This window comes from Pelecanus crispus, chromosome 9 (genome assembly GCF_030463565.1).
Source record: "Pelecanus crispus isolate bPelCri1 chromosome 9, bPelCri1.pri, whole genome shotgun sequence".
NCBI lineage: Eukaryota > Metazoa > Chordata > Aves > Pelecaniformes > Pelecanidae > Pelecanus > Pelecanus crispus.
In genome coordinates, this window is record NC_134651.1 from 335,090 (window position 1) to 350,609 (window position 15,520).

The following is a 15,520-nucleotide window of genomic DNA, read 5'->3' on the forward strand; positions in this document are numbered from 1 at the left end:
CTGACCCTGACCCACAAATCCAAGCATAGAGTGACAGGAGACTTCCTTCCCTTTATTTAGATAAGTAAGAAAGAGCAGAGCTTTACTCATGGAGTTTTGCCAGGTTATTCCTAATCTTGGACTTCCTTTCCTACAATCTATTGTTAATATCACAAAGTCGCGGTATAGGAAACAGGCATTCTTACAAAAACTGGAACTGAAACAAAATCGCCATTCATACCTTTGAGTCTACCCACGGACACATTTCATAAATAACACCAAATTTAAAACAGGCCTAATTACATTTTATTTTTAATTTAATGTTAAATGTAAGACAAAATCTCAGTTCAGTGGGTTTTCTGTTAAATGAGAATTGTAGGCCTAATGCAAAGTTCAGATACTGATTTTATTTATGTATGTATATATCTAAACTAACTCCATAGCTGTTTAAGTGAAAACGGTTTTCCCCATATAATTCAAGGAACATCTAATTAATTAGACAGTTAAAAGGTGAAAAGGCATTTAGTCTAATACAGTAAAAGCTTGCAAGAAAGCCTGGCAGGGACAAGCAGAAGCACAAGAAAATAAAGCTTGTAGGAGAGTCTAAATATGCTTCAGAGATGGGGAGTTGATTAAAACTTGGATCAGAAATTTAAACAATAGATTTTACAAAACTGACAGTGATCATTGAGTTCATTCAAAAGGATTTAAAAAAAACAGGAGGAAGAAAAGCATTGCTTCTTGAGTTCACTCAATGCTTAAAAGAATATAGATGTTTTTACACCACCAAATTCTGTCATCCTGAGTTTTAAGAATTGGGTTATATTATGTTCTTTACTAAGTGGCTTAGAAATTAATTAGCAGATTCAAGAAACAATGTTTTACAGTGGTTGAAAACTGGAAGTTTTATTGTTTTCAGTTTAAAATTGATCACAAGTTTGGAAAATAGAAGGTGAAATACATTCCAAGCTAAGTCTTGAGACTATGAACAATTCTTATCTGAAGACAAACACTGAAAATGGTTGTATAGTGAAGCAACTTTGTAGATTATAAAAAACAAACTTTCTGCCCTCTGCTGTTTAGACCAGGAAAAAATAAACTGGGATACATATCTGTTGAGAAGCATATAGCTAAGGGCTAGGCCTAACTCTGCTTTCAAGAAAATAATCTAGTTTATGCTTAAACTAGTTGGATTTTTAGTTCTTCTATGCACCTGGACTCTGCACTGGCATGAAGTTCACCTGAATTTAGTGGTCTGTCAAAGAGGTGCCAGGGAGCCATCCACAAATCGCTCACTTCCTAACACCGGGAGTTACCTGACATACACAGGAAGGGCAGTGCTGCAAAACAGTTACGTTTGCAGTAAAACAAAACATATGGAAGTTCTACACTGAGGGTAACAGGTTATGTTCCATATTTAACAGACTTCTAAAGATGAAATAGTAATACACCCAACTTCCTCATGGATTATTCAGAACTTAATTGATGTTTGTAAATTGCTTCATGATTAAAATGCTGCACTGCCTACAAATCAGTTACTTTTTAAGAGGTAAGTTGAAAGTCAGTTTTTTCTGTTATAAAATCAGCAATTGGTTCTTCCAGACTTGCAAAAAAAAAAAAAAAAAAGTAGAGAAATGGCCTCAAATTTAACTTTGCTTTTAGTAGCTAGATACCAGAGCAAATTTTAAAAAGCCTATTAGAAATAAAATGGGTTAAAAGTAGCAACGTTACATATTTTTTTAATAGCTTGTGAATAATGCTTTGTACTTGCCGTGTCTTGTTCAAGGGTTTCTATAAAGCAACTGCACGTTCATGAGAAGAAACAAGTTATATTAAATATAGCTTTATATATTACCTTTAATTTTGAATAGTTTACATTAAAACTGAAAAATCCAGATCCACAAGTGAATTCTTATTTTACCACTACCTACGGGTGACAGAAGTAGATGCTTTCTCATTCTCCAGCTTCAGCTGCCCTACAAAACAGCAGCTACGCAAATGCCCTAACTCCAGCATTGGCAACTCAAATCAGTGTGATTACATCAACAGCAGTAAGTGTCACTTGCTGCGCACTCGCGCCAATCATCATGTTTTAGATGCAATTCTGCTGTCTGCACATGAGTACTTCCAGCTGCAAAGCCCTTGGTAGCTGCTGTGTACGCTATGAAGACAGGGAAAGAGGGCATTTGCAGAGCTGTAGAAAGACCCATTCCAACCTCGCATGAATGCAAACCGACCTTTCTAGTAATTGCTAAAATCCCTAGCTGCTGAGAAGCTGCTTCTCCATGCTCAGTACGTCTCCCCAGAACAAACCGAAAGGCCTAATTCAAAGGAACATGGTGTCAAGGATCTTTCTCCTTACTTTTCTTCTTGAGTCTGTTCATGGATCACTTGCAGAGTTTGAGTTTCTCTAAATTTCACCCAGCTTCAATGTTTAACCTTGACTATCCTCAATTCAGGTCATTTTTTGTTAGAGGAAACAAGACCATTCAGTGTCGCAGTTTTTACTTCTCCAGTATTGTAATAAGCTTCAAAAAAAGGGAATATGCAGGCTTTCTAATGACATTCTGTGTTCACAAAATCTGCTTTGAATTGTCCATTTTACTCCTGATCGCTGAGGGAAACCCTCCCCTTCTCTTCCAGCACATGCTTCAGGACATGGCACACATGTAAAGTGCCAGCACTTACCATGATGCCAACTGGCTCTACAGCAGCTAGTTTTCTTTTTGAAAAACTTGAAGAGACAGAAGGGTAAATGCGTTCAGATTCATAGGGCAGGAGTGAGATGAGACACAAAAAGCCTCTAGGACTTGCATCTAACACTTCTGTTTTGCTGCCATGAGTTCTAGACCATGGCTATAGTGCGGAGAGATAGAATAAAGAGAAAACACTGGCCTACATATAGGCTGTTCTTGTATTTCACCTGAAAATACAGGCCAATTACATAAAAAAATACTAATGAGAAATCCCAAGTAGTAACATTTGATCACATTTAATTGCCACATCCCCTGTGTAAAGAAAATTCTATGAAAAAAGTCACCACATATGGATGGTAAATGAAACACACTGCTGATTCTCGTACAGGCGAGGAAATTAAGTTTGTTCACACCGTTGCCACACTATATAAAGCAATTAGAGAATAAGCAACTCCATATTCTAGAAAAATGACTTTTTTGAAGTGGTAGCAAGTGTTCTTGATTAAAGCACTTCTGCTATGTAGGTTTCATTTGAAATAGTACCTCTCAAAGGTACAAAAAATTCAAAACCGTAAGAAAAGAATGCATTTGTGAATGTAGGAACCCAATTAATACAGAAAATTATGGTGCTGCTATGAAAGACAGTAAATATAGTTATTGCCAGAATCTGTAAATTAACGTTCTCTCTTGCCTATTTGCACCCTCGCTAGTGACAGTAAAATGTTAAATCAGTAAAACAATTTAACCTTAGTCACAAAAGCTATAAAGTATTGCATTAGAATACAATTGAAAAGGTCACTTTGACATAACCTGTTAGACATTTTTCTTAAAAATGAAAAAGCATAATTTGTTCCAATACTTAGCTAGTCTTTCCTTTATGAGCACACTATCCAAACAGGGGAACAACAATTGTTGCATCACAACATGAAGATCAGATTGAGCGGAAGTTACACTATTCTTCATCTGCCTCCTAGCGCATGGTTTCACTTTTGCAATTTTTCAGATCACCTTTACATATAGAAATAATCAGTACGCTAACTTATGTTTAGGCCACTGGGTTTTCTATGGTAACTGCTACCTGCAGAAAGCGTGAGACGGCCCCGCAGGGGTTACAGCAAGCTTTGTTCGAGTGGAAGCGTTAGCTTGATTTACTTCCTTTCATTATGTAAGGGTAGAAAAGCAGCGTAAGACCAGACTCTGAGTTGACTGAATCCTGTGGAGGAAGAGGGCAGTAGTCCCACATGTACTCTTACACATACATGAATCTAGACGGAAGAAACATTCCTGTAAAGTATCGTTACCACCAATATAGGTTTTTTTTTAAAAAAATTGAAAACAGAAGCAAAACCGAGGGAAAAAACCTACTTGATAAATGTGAGAATAAACTTGCAGCTTTATATAGTATTGACAGAGCTCTACTTTATGTAGGAAAGCTCTTCAGGTAGAATTATACTAATTTAGAGCTAAAGAAATTCTCAGCATAGCATGCTGAATGTCTGTATTTGCAAGTAAAGCAAAACCAATTACCTATCTCATACCAGGCAGGTGTGTAAAACTAGCACCTACAGACATTCAGCCTATAACTACTGGCTCAAGATCCTGGCACAGGAAAGCATTTCATCTGATCCAGATGTTTATTTTTCCTCAAAATGTATTTGTGAACACTGTTTTTAGTTGTTTCACAAACCGCTTAGTAAGACAACAGCCACGAATCAATACTACTTCATGTTGCGCACTATTCTCCTGCAGTGGTTTGTTTTCATTTCCCCCAGCGCTTGTTCCAGCTGCTGAATTAGGTGGAGGAGGGTAGAAGGGTCGGTTTGCAACACTTGGGCAGTTTGATCTTCATTCTGATTAAGATGGAGCTTTAGCGTCACCACAGGCTTAATCTGTTGTCTCAAACTTCTGCTTGCAAGCTGCGTGAGGGAGTTTAGATGAAATGGGAATAGGGAAACAAACAAACAAAAGATGGTTATCAACTTGAATATTACAATTCACAACAGGTTTGCAGGACCTGCTTGGAGGACTGTTTAAAAATCCTTTTCGTCCACATTAAAGATATACACAATCTATTATTTAGTTTTATCATTAGGCAATACTAATCCACTTTAATCAATGCTTTCATAAGATTTCTGAAAATTAGGGGATAATTAAGACTGAACGTATTTAGTATATGCTAACATTTTAAAAACACCAATGGACCTATGAACTCAATTTTCATAAAGCAACAAATACTTTGCATCATTACATATCCTGTTCATCTCATAACTAGCTATCTTTGGTGCAATAACAAAATTATGTCAGTTTTAAATACATGAAAAACCGCCGCCTCAGTTACTTTGAAGTAATACAAATGAATTGTTTAGTGGTTGTTTATGATGTTAAAAAAATGTAAAGTAAAATACAGAATACTGAAGACATCACCGAAGTTACCTGCACATCCAGTCTCCATTCAAGACTGTGATAGCTGGGAAGCTTTGGTACCAGCTCACTAAGAATGCTTCTGATCTCTCTCCTGTTATCAAGGTACAGCTGGAGCAATAACTGGTTCAATTCATCTGAGAATCCCAGAACATGAATGGAATCCTGGAAGTCTATCTCAGAAATCTAGAAATAACAATTTATTGTTACACAGAATAGTGTAATAATCATTATTTGCTGAGAAACAAATAAAACTGTAAGTAAACATTACATATGGCATGGTGCAGTTATTTTCCTGCAGGAACGCGTGAGGACAATTCTACAGCTAGGACAAAACAAATCATCCAGTTTTTAAGTGATGTACACATGCTGATGTATTACTGCTGACTTGCATGAGCTTCAGGAACAGTTTTAGATCAGTTTTTTTTTTTTTTTTAAAAGAAAAACATTCAACATCCTCACACTTAAGCCTTCATATCAGAGAACAAAATGCAACACAAAAAAGCGTCTGCGCTTTGTCATCAGGAAGTACACATTTCGATCGCCAATTTATGAATGGTACGTTAACATAATATTGATACTCAAATTATAAATACTCTGAAGTGATCTGAATGCCTGCACATATAAGCGAGCACCAGGTACAACTTTAAGGCTCACGTTACAGTAACTCGGAGCGGCCCCAAGAAGCCGATCCCCGCAGGTCAGTGCCTTTGTGCTGAACTGGAGAAGCCTGGTTCATCATTGTGGAAGCACTTATTTATTCACCAGAAAATGTCATACCTTTACAATGCACTCAAACCGTAAACACATGCTGTGATCAACAACATTCTACCATAATACGCTATAATTTATCCGTCAGTCAAGTCACCTTACTTCAAGGGAAGATTCTGCAATATTTCAATCCCTTCCCCACCTGCTCTTCAGAACAATGCCTGCTTGAGCTTCATTTGGAATTACTTGTCTCTGTATCCCCTCTCCATGCCTTCACTGTTCAAATATTCTACTATACCAACAGTAAAAAGTCCTTCCAATGGAAACAGTAATTATCCAGCTATTATTCTTTTATTATCTGCTTACACCCACCCAAACTTCTGATGCCAGGAGCTGCAAAAGCTCTCAAACCTACCACATCAGACAAACATAACGAATACTTAAGAGGGGGTTAGTACAGCACACATCCTGTACAGTAGCTGAGCAACAACAACAAAATCTTCTCTCAAGTTTTGTTATTTAGACAGAGCTTAATCCTGAAGTATGCTTCTCTATACGGACTAAATTAATGCATGTTCTTGCTATATGCTATTAAAATGTCGTCAAGTTTTAGCTTCTGACACTGAATACCAGTTCTAGAATCATCCATGCAGATGCAGTGTTTCAATAACAGAAGAGCATGAGACATCCTTTTCCTTAAAGAATAAATGTCATCAGAATTTTGAACTAGGTTTTCTCCATTCATCAGTATTTTCGGAGCTGTAAGTGTTTAGAAGACATCTCTTGAGTGTATCCCTCCAATCCTTTCACAAAGGTATCCTTACCATAAGCTTGGAGCTCTCAGTAAGAAGATACGTTAGTCCTTCTACCCCATGCTGAACGGTGTCAACACCAATGTTAAGTTTTCCTGTAAAGAAAGCACAAAGTACCTTTTACTTCCTTATTAAGCTGCCACGGCAATACACAAAACTACACATTTATCCAAAGCTAACTTACAAAATATGCATAGAAAGGAAAAAACAGCAGAGGGTTGCACGCCCTTCAAATAATAATGTAAGGGGGTCAAACAGCAAGTTAGATCCCCCACCTAAAGCAAAGGAACAAACCAAAAAACCCAAGACAAAGCCAAACCAATTTCTTATGGCGTGACGTAGAGGAAGCTGCACGCTCACGTGCTAGGGCCAAGCGGCGAACACGGCGCTGCAGCAAGGAGCAACGCGCGGGTTCTACCGCCGAAGGGAGGGCCCTGCGCACGACCCGCCCGGCCCGGCACACCGGCCCTGCACGCCCGCCCGGCCCGGCACGCCCGCCCGGCCCGGCACGGCACACCGGCCCTGCACGCCCGCCCGGCCCGGCACGGCACACCGGCCCTGCACGCCCGCCCGGCCCGGCACACCGGCCCTGCACGCCCGCCCTGCACACCCGCCCGGCCTGGCACACCGCCATGCACGCCCGCCGCTCCTCGGCAGCCCCGCACCGGGGGCGCCGGCGGCTCGGGCGGGCCCGTTGCGGAGCCGCCGCCCTTCCCGCGCTCCCGCCCCACTCCCCACGGGCCCGGGCCCCGCTCCCGGCCCCGCCGCCCCCCCCCGCCCGCCCCCGGCTCTTACTGGCGGCCGCCTCGCAGGCCCGCGGCGCCGCGCCCCGCCGCAGCAGCTCCACCGCCAGCCGCCCCAGCTCGCCCACGCCTGAAACGAGAGGAAGCGACTCCGCTACGGGCCCCGGGCGGCCGCGCCCGCCCCGCCGCGGCCCCCCGCCCGCCGCCGCCGCCGCCCCCCGGGGCCCCCGGGCGCGGCCCCAGCCGGCTCCGGGACGGGGCCGCTGCCGGACCTGCGCCGCCGGCCCGCGGCAGGCAGCCCAGGTGCGCCTTCTGCTCCTCCGACAGCACCAGCAGCATCGCCGCGTCCCCCAGCCCGCCCGGGAAGGGGCGGCCTCCACCGCGGGACGGGGCGCGCCTGCGCGGGGCCGCGGGAGGGAGGGACGGGGGGACGGGGGAGGGGAGGGACGGGGGAGGAGCAGGCGCCGAGGAAGCCGCCCCCGCTGCCCGTACCATTGCGCGGCCCAGGTCCAAGGCTCGGCCGGCCTGAGGGAGCCGCGGGAGGGAAGGGAAGCGCGGGAGGCGGCGGGGAAGACGTGCGGGTGCCGCGCACAGACGGCCGGCCCCTGGGGTAAGGTGGTGCCCCCCCCCCCAAAGTGCTTGTTACTGCGAGGAAATCGTTCTCCTGTTTCATACACCTGTGCTGAAATTATGCAATAAATCACAATTTTACGTGCCCTTTGCTAGCTAACGATTCTGTTTTCCTACCTGAAGTACGCGATTCGAAGCCGGTTTGCACGTATAGCCCGCATGAACGCAGGTCTGACGGAGTGAAGCTGTGCTGTACTGCCTAAATTTAAAGGACAAAAAAAAGATCACACTCTGGTGATGCTGCCATGTCCTGCGGGTGGTACGCAACTGCATCTGTGTGCTGAAATTACGTAGAGATGGCATTGCTATTTCCATGTGCCTAAAATGACTAAAAATGTGTATCCCTACCATGTTAAATAAAGAAAAAAAAAAAAAAAAAGATAACAAGGTTCCATATTACTAACATGATGCGCAACTCCTGCTCAGGGCCTCTGCCAGCTAAGCCGATGACTGACCCTAGCAAGGCCGGTGCCTCTTGTCCCATCGCTTGGTTTTGGGAGAAGGGACCGCCACCCACCTCCCCACCTTCCTTTCTCCCCCTCCCCTCCCCTCCTGTTTACTTTTTGTGCTCAGCTTACATTTCTCAAGTGTGCTTTTCTGCCCGATTTTGGTTTTTTTAAAAACAGAGTGGGGCGAAAGTTAGCGCAGGGGGCACCTCCCTTGTCTCCCCCACGCTGCTGGGCTCCCCTGGCCCGCGTCGAGGCCCGCTCGGCTTCGGCCCGGCCCTCGGCTGCCGGCGCTGTCGCCGGCGCGGCGGCCGCACGCAACCCAGGCCGCGCTCCCGCAGGAGCCGGCGGGCGCCGGGCGGAGGCGAAGGCGGGGAGGGGGCGGCCCCGGGCCGGGGAAGCGGCGGGAGGCGGCCGCGGCGGGACCCGCCCCCGGTAACCTCCGCGACCCGTTCCCTCACGTACCTGCGCGGGACCGCTCCGCGGCCGCTGCCGCTAACGGAGCTCGGCGGCAGAGCTGGGCCGAGCCGCGTGCCCGCCGCCATCCAGGCCCTCAGGCGGCCGCGGCGGCCTCCGGCATCGGAGAGCCCTGACAGCGGCCGCGGCTGCGGCCCTCGCCTTCCCCGGGAGCCCGCCGGCTGCGGAGGGGGCGGAGCGGCCCAGGAGGGCCGAGGATGAGGAGGGTGAGGGTGAGGAGGGTGAGGATGAGGGTGAGGATGAGGGTGAGGAGGCTGAGGCCGAGGATGAGGAGGCTGAGGCCAAGGCCGAGGATGAGGGTGAGGAAGCCGAGGCTGAGGCTGAGGCCGAGGATGAGGAGGCTGAGGCTGAGGCCGAGGCTGAGGATGAGGGTGAGGAGGCTGAGGCCGAGGATGAGGAGGATGAGGATGAGGAGCCTGAGGCTGAGGCCGAGGATGAGGAGGATGAGGATGAGGAGGCTGAGGCCGAGGATGAGGAGGCTGAGGGTGAGGCCGAGGCTGAGGGTGAGGAGGCTGAGGCCGAGGATGAGGAGGATGAGGATGAGGAGCCTGAGGCTGAGGCCGAGGATGAGGAGGCTGAGGGTGAGGCCGAGGCTGAGGGTGAGGCCGAGGCTGAGGGTGAGGCTGAGGCTGAGGGTGAGGAGGCTGAGGCCGAGGAGGATGAGGATGAGGAGCCTGAGGCCGCCTCTCCCCGCCCCTCGCCCTGCCCGGGCGCAGCGCGACCCCTGGCGGCGGGGCACAGGCAGTGCCCCCGCCGCCCTCGGTGGGCGGAGCCGACGGCGGAGCTTCCCGCCTCCACTCGCCTGCTAAGCCCGCCCCGCGTCACGCGCCAGCGGCTGAGTGGCAGCCCGGGCGAGCAATAGCCTGCCGCGGGCCGACGCCTCTTGCGGCGCGGCGGCGGGGGCGGGACTTCCGCCGCGACAGCTGAGCGGACGGGGCGCGCCATGGCGTCGGCCTAGGGCGGCCCTGGGCTCCCCGCGCCGGGCCCTGCGCCGGGCCCGCAGGTGAGGGCCGCCGCGGCGGGGGGCGCGGTCGCCGGGCCCCCTCGGGCCTCTTCCCTGCTGCCGGGCGCCCCGGCTTCGCGGCGGTTAAGGAACCGCCGGGCCCGTCGCTCTGTTGCGCAGCGCTTATTTGCCTCCGCCCTTGGAGCGGCGAGGCGGGGCCGCCCGTCCGTGCGGCTCAGGCGGAGCCATGGCCGGCCCCGCCGCCGTGTGCCTGGCTGCCAGCGGCCGCGGGCCCTGCCGCTTCCCTGTCCCGCAGCCTGCGCGGGGGCGGCCGGGGCGGGGCGGCGGAGGGCGAGGGACGCTGAGGCGCTCCCCCAGCAGCGCTTCTGGACCGCCGGGAGCGGAGCCCCTGCCCTGGTGTCTCGCAGCTCTGCCTGCCGCCTGGCTGCTCGGAGGCGGGCTGCGCGCTGAGCTACCGGTTATGCCTGGAATGTAGTGAGCGGCGTGGGGTCTGGCTGGCAACCACATTGCTAGGGAAAAGATTGAAACGCGTTGGGAGGAATCGTTCCTGCGTCCTGGCAGATCCGAACGCTGACCTTTGTGTGCCTCAGTTTTCAGTTCTGTGCGTAGACCTTAGGTGGAGATTCAGGTCAGTAATGATATGACAGCGAAATGCAAAAAGCCGGAGGCATTGGCGCTTTTGGGAATATGCGTGAAAATTATTGATGCTATCTGTGTAACTTTTGTTCATCTTCTGCTTGTGGAGTTTTAGAAGGTGCGGCCCAGTCTACCAGTACATTTAGGATGTTGTCACTGAGTTTGCGGCAGGACAAAGCTTGTATATATTCATATGATCCTTGTGATTGCTATTAAGCATTATATATGTGCTATAAGCATATGTACCTACTTGGCAGTAAAATAGAATTTAAGTTTGTTTAATACAGATGTGCAAGTTGGGTTTTTTTTCACCAATGGGCAGGGAAAGAGCTGTTTTCTTGAGAGAGCTGAAGCATGAGCATAACCGTGCAGACAGGGAGTTGCTTTGTGTTGTCGTCTGCTGTGAAATACGTTTTGAGTTGATTGAAATACAGACTTCTGAAAATTTGATATTTATATGTACTTTGTGGAGCTTGGTTTGTGGGCCATTGCCAGAAGCTCTGAATATGCTTCTGTGTGTCCCAAGTCACGTAATCTCTTCATGACACCTGTTTTAAATGCGCTCCCAAGGCCTGTTCACGCCAGCAAGTATGAAACTGGTATTTTTGACAGGATGCAGGGACTGTATCCAGAAGAATGTTTTCCGCTCAGGTTGCCTGTTCTGATCTGGGAGTCAGTGTATTGGCGTTAAAAACGCTGTGTGTTTCATAACCCCTTATTATTAATATAATTAATACCGTTAATATATTGAGATGTAGGCAAGGTGTTCTTAGTGCCCAGTACAGCAGATAGCTGGCTGTCTGTCGTTTATTGTCAGTTCTTGTATCAAGCTTATTTAGCTATCCTTATCTTCAAGTGAGAAGGGACATTTTGCTCTTCTAAACGATTCTATGATTTTCTTCCTTTGAAATTGTAATCAGGAATGTATTTTCTATTGTACGTACAACAATACTAGTGCTGCCTTATCTTCATGGGCAATACCTTGTCTGATGTGTTCCAAGTTAGTGTATTTAGAATCATAGAATCAGAGAATCATTGAATTGTTTAGGTTGGAAAAGGTGTTTAGGATCATCCAGCCAACCATTAACCTAACACTACCAAGTCTACCACTAAGCCAGTTAAGGATAGAGGAATAATTTCATGTTTCCTGGCTTGGTGGCTGGATTAGTTTTTAATGAAAGTGAAAACTAGGAATCACTAAGGTTGGGAAGGCCCTCTAAGATCATCAGTCCAACCATCAACCCAACAACCCCATGCCCACTAAACCATGTCCCAAAAGTGCCACCTCTGCCCGTTTTTTGAACCCCTCCAGGGCTGGGGACTCCCCCACCTCTCTGGGCAGCCTGTTCCAATGCTTGGCCACTCTTTCTGTGAAGAAATGTTTCCTAATATCCAATCTGAACTTCCCCTGACACAACTTGAGGCCATTTCCTCTCGTCCTACTTTCTGGTTGTCTTGCTGTTTGTAGATATGCTGTGATACAGCACACCCCGCGTTTTCCCCTCCTTGGTTCTGACCTGGTGATCCTGTTCAGCTCTGTGACAAAGGGATGTAGCTCCTCAGGCTTAGTTTGTTTTGAGTTCTAGGATGCAGGGTGGGAAGAAAAAAACCTGCTCTTGAAATGCTCGAAGTTGCTTAAGAACTTTGTCTATAGACACTGGAAAATTAGGTATAAAGTGCTGAAGATTAATGCAGAGTCGAGTTTAACTTCTTTTGTGTGGTTTACAGTATAGTTTTTAATTACATGCACCTGTATTTTCGTGTGCTGTAAGCTGCCTTGTTCAATTAAGAGTGTAGTCTACAAATGAGCCATGGAATTTCAGGAATTGTAAGGCTTTTTTTGCTTGCATTTGAGGCAATAGAAGAATCTGTATGTATGTGACTGACAGAGAAGACTGCACTGTACATACATGTTGTTTGCAAGGACAACTTTAATTCTGGCATTTTCTAACCTTGCTCAGTGCTATTTTAATGCTTTTTCTGTATTGTAAGGTATGTACTGAATTTACTGTATTGGTTAAAATACTGTGATAGCTTCAAGTGTATTGTTGCTTCTGTCATAGTAAAAAGGATTGTGTTTTTTGTTCTTTATCCTTCCAGTTTTAGCAACATCCTCTTTGTTAGAGCAGGCTGGTGAGAGAAACTGGTAAATCTTAATTTAGAAATAAAAACTCATGAATTTCATAATTCATTACAGAGTTCCTGTGACTGTAACTTCTGTCTGCTAACCAGTTGAAAGTTTCACAAAGCATCATATGTCTGAATGACCAAGTCAGAATCATGAGAACTGTTGTTGAAAATACCAGCTGTTTCCTCCCATTAGTAGTAATGAATTTTAATTATCTTCATGTTAGTGTCAGTTTAAATCAAATCTAACTCTGCAGTATTTGCTTTAATTAATGTTGAGGACCTCGGATCATGGGACAATGCTTTCTGCTTAAAAAACCTGCAAAGGATAGGACAGGAAGACAGGAATTCTTAGGTGTTTCTTGATTCTGAGCGAGAATGTAGTAGTCTTGGCTGTGATTTCTTGATTAAGTCAACAAAGTTACAATTTTCAGAATGAAATATCTACAGTCAAATGAAAACAAATCTACATGGAACCATTTAAGTAAGAAGCCTCAGTTTGGAGGTTTTCAACAATCATACAATCTGGATGACCTAATTGAGTTTAATTGTTTTGTGAAGTACTTTTAGTTTGTCCAATAAAAGAAGTTGGAGGAGATCCAGATGTTCTGGTAACGATATTATTAAGCACGTACTGTCTGCTTTTAAAACTTGTCCCTGAATTATTCTATTACAGCAATAATGGATCCAGTGTATTTGCTGTTGTTTTTTGTTACCCCTATTTTAATTTTGTGTTATTTCAAGTAATTTCTTACTGTGAGACTAGAAGAATCACTAGAGCAATTCTTTTAAATTCAGCAATGAAAGTGGTTAGATTTCATGCTGAATGTAGCCCTTAATTGTTGCTTGTTTTGCACTCTGAAGTAGGAGGTGTACTGGGTCATGCTTTTTGTTGAATGTGTTGGAATTTTAAATATCGGATTTTTTTAGCTTGATCACATTTAGGTGTGAGTTTTTATAAGGGGAATAAGATGTTTTGTACTGCTGTGCTCTTAAGAGATTGCCTGCACGTAATCATGTTATAGTTAAGCCTAAGAGGAGTCTGAAGTTCCTCTGTAGACAGCTAATTGTTGTCTGTCTTAAGACTGGATTATGACTGTAGCAACAGTACAAAAGGAGTTGCCAGGTGTAACTTGTCAGAGAGAGCGGAGGTCCTGATCTTCGGCGTGTGGCTGTGGTTTTGCAGTGAAAGGCAGAAGTGAGAGCTCGGGGGGAGGCTCCTCTGGCTGCTTCTCACTAACAGTGACTGCCACCGTTCTCATGGGGCTTCCTGATGCCAGAGGTTTTCTGAGAATTAATGGTGATCAGGCTGTACGCTCCTCTTGCAGTATCCGAAGTTAGTAAGTAAAAGGCTGTCGTGGGAGGCTGACTTACGGTAATTCTCCATTACTGTTTCTTCCTCTAAGGAGTTTTTGTTGTTGAGACAGTCCTCTTCAAAGAGAAACAAAAAGGTGTTTGTTTAAGCACTAAAACGTATTACCTCACTCAGTTAGTAGTTTTGTTTGGAATAAACTTTCTGTGTGAAGGAGTTCTCTGTCACTTTTTTTTAAGACCCTGTGCAGCAGATGAAGTTTGTTGTCCCAGTGGTTCATGATGCAGAATCCCACTCTTTCCCCCCAAGCTGGTGTGCTTGCAGCTGTCCTGCTGGACCAGGCTACAGCCAGGCTGAAAGAGCGTGACACACGGAAATGAAGGATAGTTGTCTCTCGTGTCCTGTAGATAGAAGTGCTGCTATTAAATGGTCTAGGCTATTACATAGTTAAAATGCGTTCTTTTAGAATGCAAATTTAGAAAACATCTCCCATGTCAGTATGCTTATAAAGGCTTATACTATGCTTATATAGATTGTGTTTTTGTGACTCGTACAGAGTATTGATGCAGAACATGTTATACTAGCACTTTGGTGAAATTTTAAATTGATGTTGAGTTCTATTTTAATAAAGTTGGTAGAACGTGACATCTGGGGAAAAGAAAGTGAAAGCGTAAAGTCAGTAAAGAGGTGAAGAAAACAAACACTGGTTTAATTTTTTTATAGAGAGAGTGGGGGTGGGGAAGAGGCATGGCAGTAACCCATCCCGTATTTTGGGAACATCATACATGACAGAAGCCTCTCCATGTAGCTCATGAGGGATGAGCCAGCATCTGGCCAGGATTCTTATCCAGCTCCATGTCTTTCCTCTCTGGAAGTCTCTATCCCTTTGTCAGCTAATTATTCCTCCAGCTCAGATTGCATTTCTCAGCAGCACAAATTTAAGGCTAAATCTCAAACCCCCACACTACTGCAAGCTGTGGGAAGTATATATACAGGATTTTAAACCCCTTAAAAATGTTAGGAAACTTCTGAGGGAGGGGGAAGTATTAAAGGGTACAGTTTATGTGGAAATTGAAGGAGTTGGTAATGAGGAAATGCTACTTCTATGGCTACTCATGCAACTTCAGTTTATCCATTTGCCTTTTTGTGTAGAAATGGCTATATAGTTTAATAAATCATATTCTCACGTTTTTCCCCTCCAGAACCTTGCTTCATTCAGTACATGAGCAGCATGCACTAAAAGACTGTCCTGGTTTCGGCTGGGATAGAGTTAATTTTCTTCCCAGTAGCAGGCACAGTGATGTGTTTTGGATTTAGGATGAGAATAACGCTGATAACACGCTGATGTTTTTAGTTGTTGCTGAGTACTGCTTATGCCAGGCAAGGACTTTTCAGCTTCCCATGCTCTGCCAGGGGCACAAGGAGCTGGGAGGGGGCACAGCCAGGAGAGCTGATCCCAACTGCCCCAAGGGCCATTCCATACCATACGGCGTCATGGGCAGTATAGAAACTGGGGGGGTTGGCCGGGGAGCAGCGATCGCTGCTCGGGAACTGGCTGGGCATCGG

General features: G+C 46.1%; 2 protein-coding genes across 7 annotated transcripts in view; one reads left to right on the forward strand and one right to left on the reverse strand.

Annotated features, from left to right (window-relative positions):
* Positions 1 to 3,851: 3,851 nt before the first annotated feature.
* Positions 3,852 to 7,701, reverse strand: COMMD2 (COMM domain containing 2). 2 transcript variants are annotated; one of them, XM_075716486.1, is made up of 6 exons: positions 7,635 to 7,701; positions 7,415 to 7,492; positions 6,632 to 6,714; positions 5,109 to 5,282; positions 4,363 to 4,591; positions 3,852 to 3,888 (listed from the first exon to the last, which is right to left on the reverse strand). In XM_075716486.1, exons 1-5 carry the CDS (start codon positions 7,699 to 7,701, stop codon positions 4,394 to 4,396), a joined length of 600 nt encoding a protein of 199 aa, XP_075572601.1. In that variant the 3' UTR covers positions 3,852 to 3,888; positions 4,363 to 4,393. The 2 variants fall into 2 exon arrangements, with proteins under 2 accessions (XP_075572601.1, XP_075572600.1); XM_075716485.1 differs by lacking the exon at positions 3,852 to 3,888 and having other exon boundaries at positions 3,904 to 4,591.
* A 2,192-nt stretch (positions 7,702 to 9,893) lies between these two features.
* RNF13 (ring finger protein 13) overlaps positions 9,894 to 15,520 on the forward strand; it is a 46,004-nt gene continuing 40,377 nt past the window's right edge. For 2 of the 5 annotated variants that reach the window (XR_012831337.1, XM_075717171.1), the window contains exon 1: positions 10,277 to 10,507. The gene's annotated coding sequence lies outside the window, so the exon portion shown is untranslated. Of the gene's footprint in view, positions 9,919 to 10,276; positions 10,508 to 15,520 lie in introns of those variants that run through there. The other 3 variants (XM_075717172.1, XM_075717174.1, XM_075717173.1) reach the window with 3 other exon arrangements.

Bases quoted from the DNA above. Each gene is read 5' to 3' on its own strand.
- COMMD2 (XM_075716486.1), bottom strand. From the start codon at position 7,701: ATGCTGCTGGTGCTGTCGGAGGAGCAGAAGGCGCACCTGGGCTGCCTG. The intron at 7,493-7,634 runs GTCCGGCAGCGG...CTCTCGTTTCAG, and splicing joins GCCGCGGGCCGGCGGCGCAG to GCGTGGGCGAGCTGGGGCGG. The intron at 4,592-5,108 runs GTAACTTCGGTG...TCCCTCACGCAG, and splicing joins AATGGAGACTGGATGTGCAG to CTTGCAAGCAGAAGTTTGAG.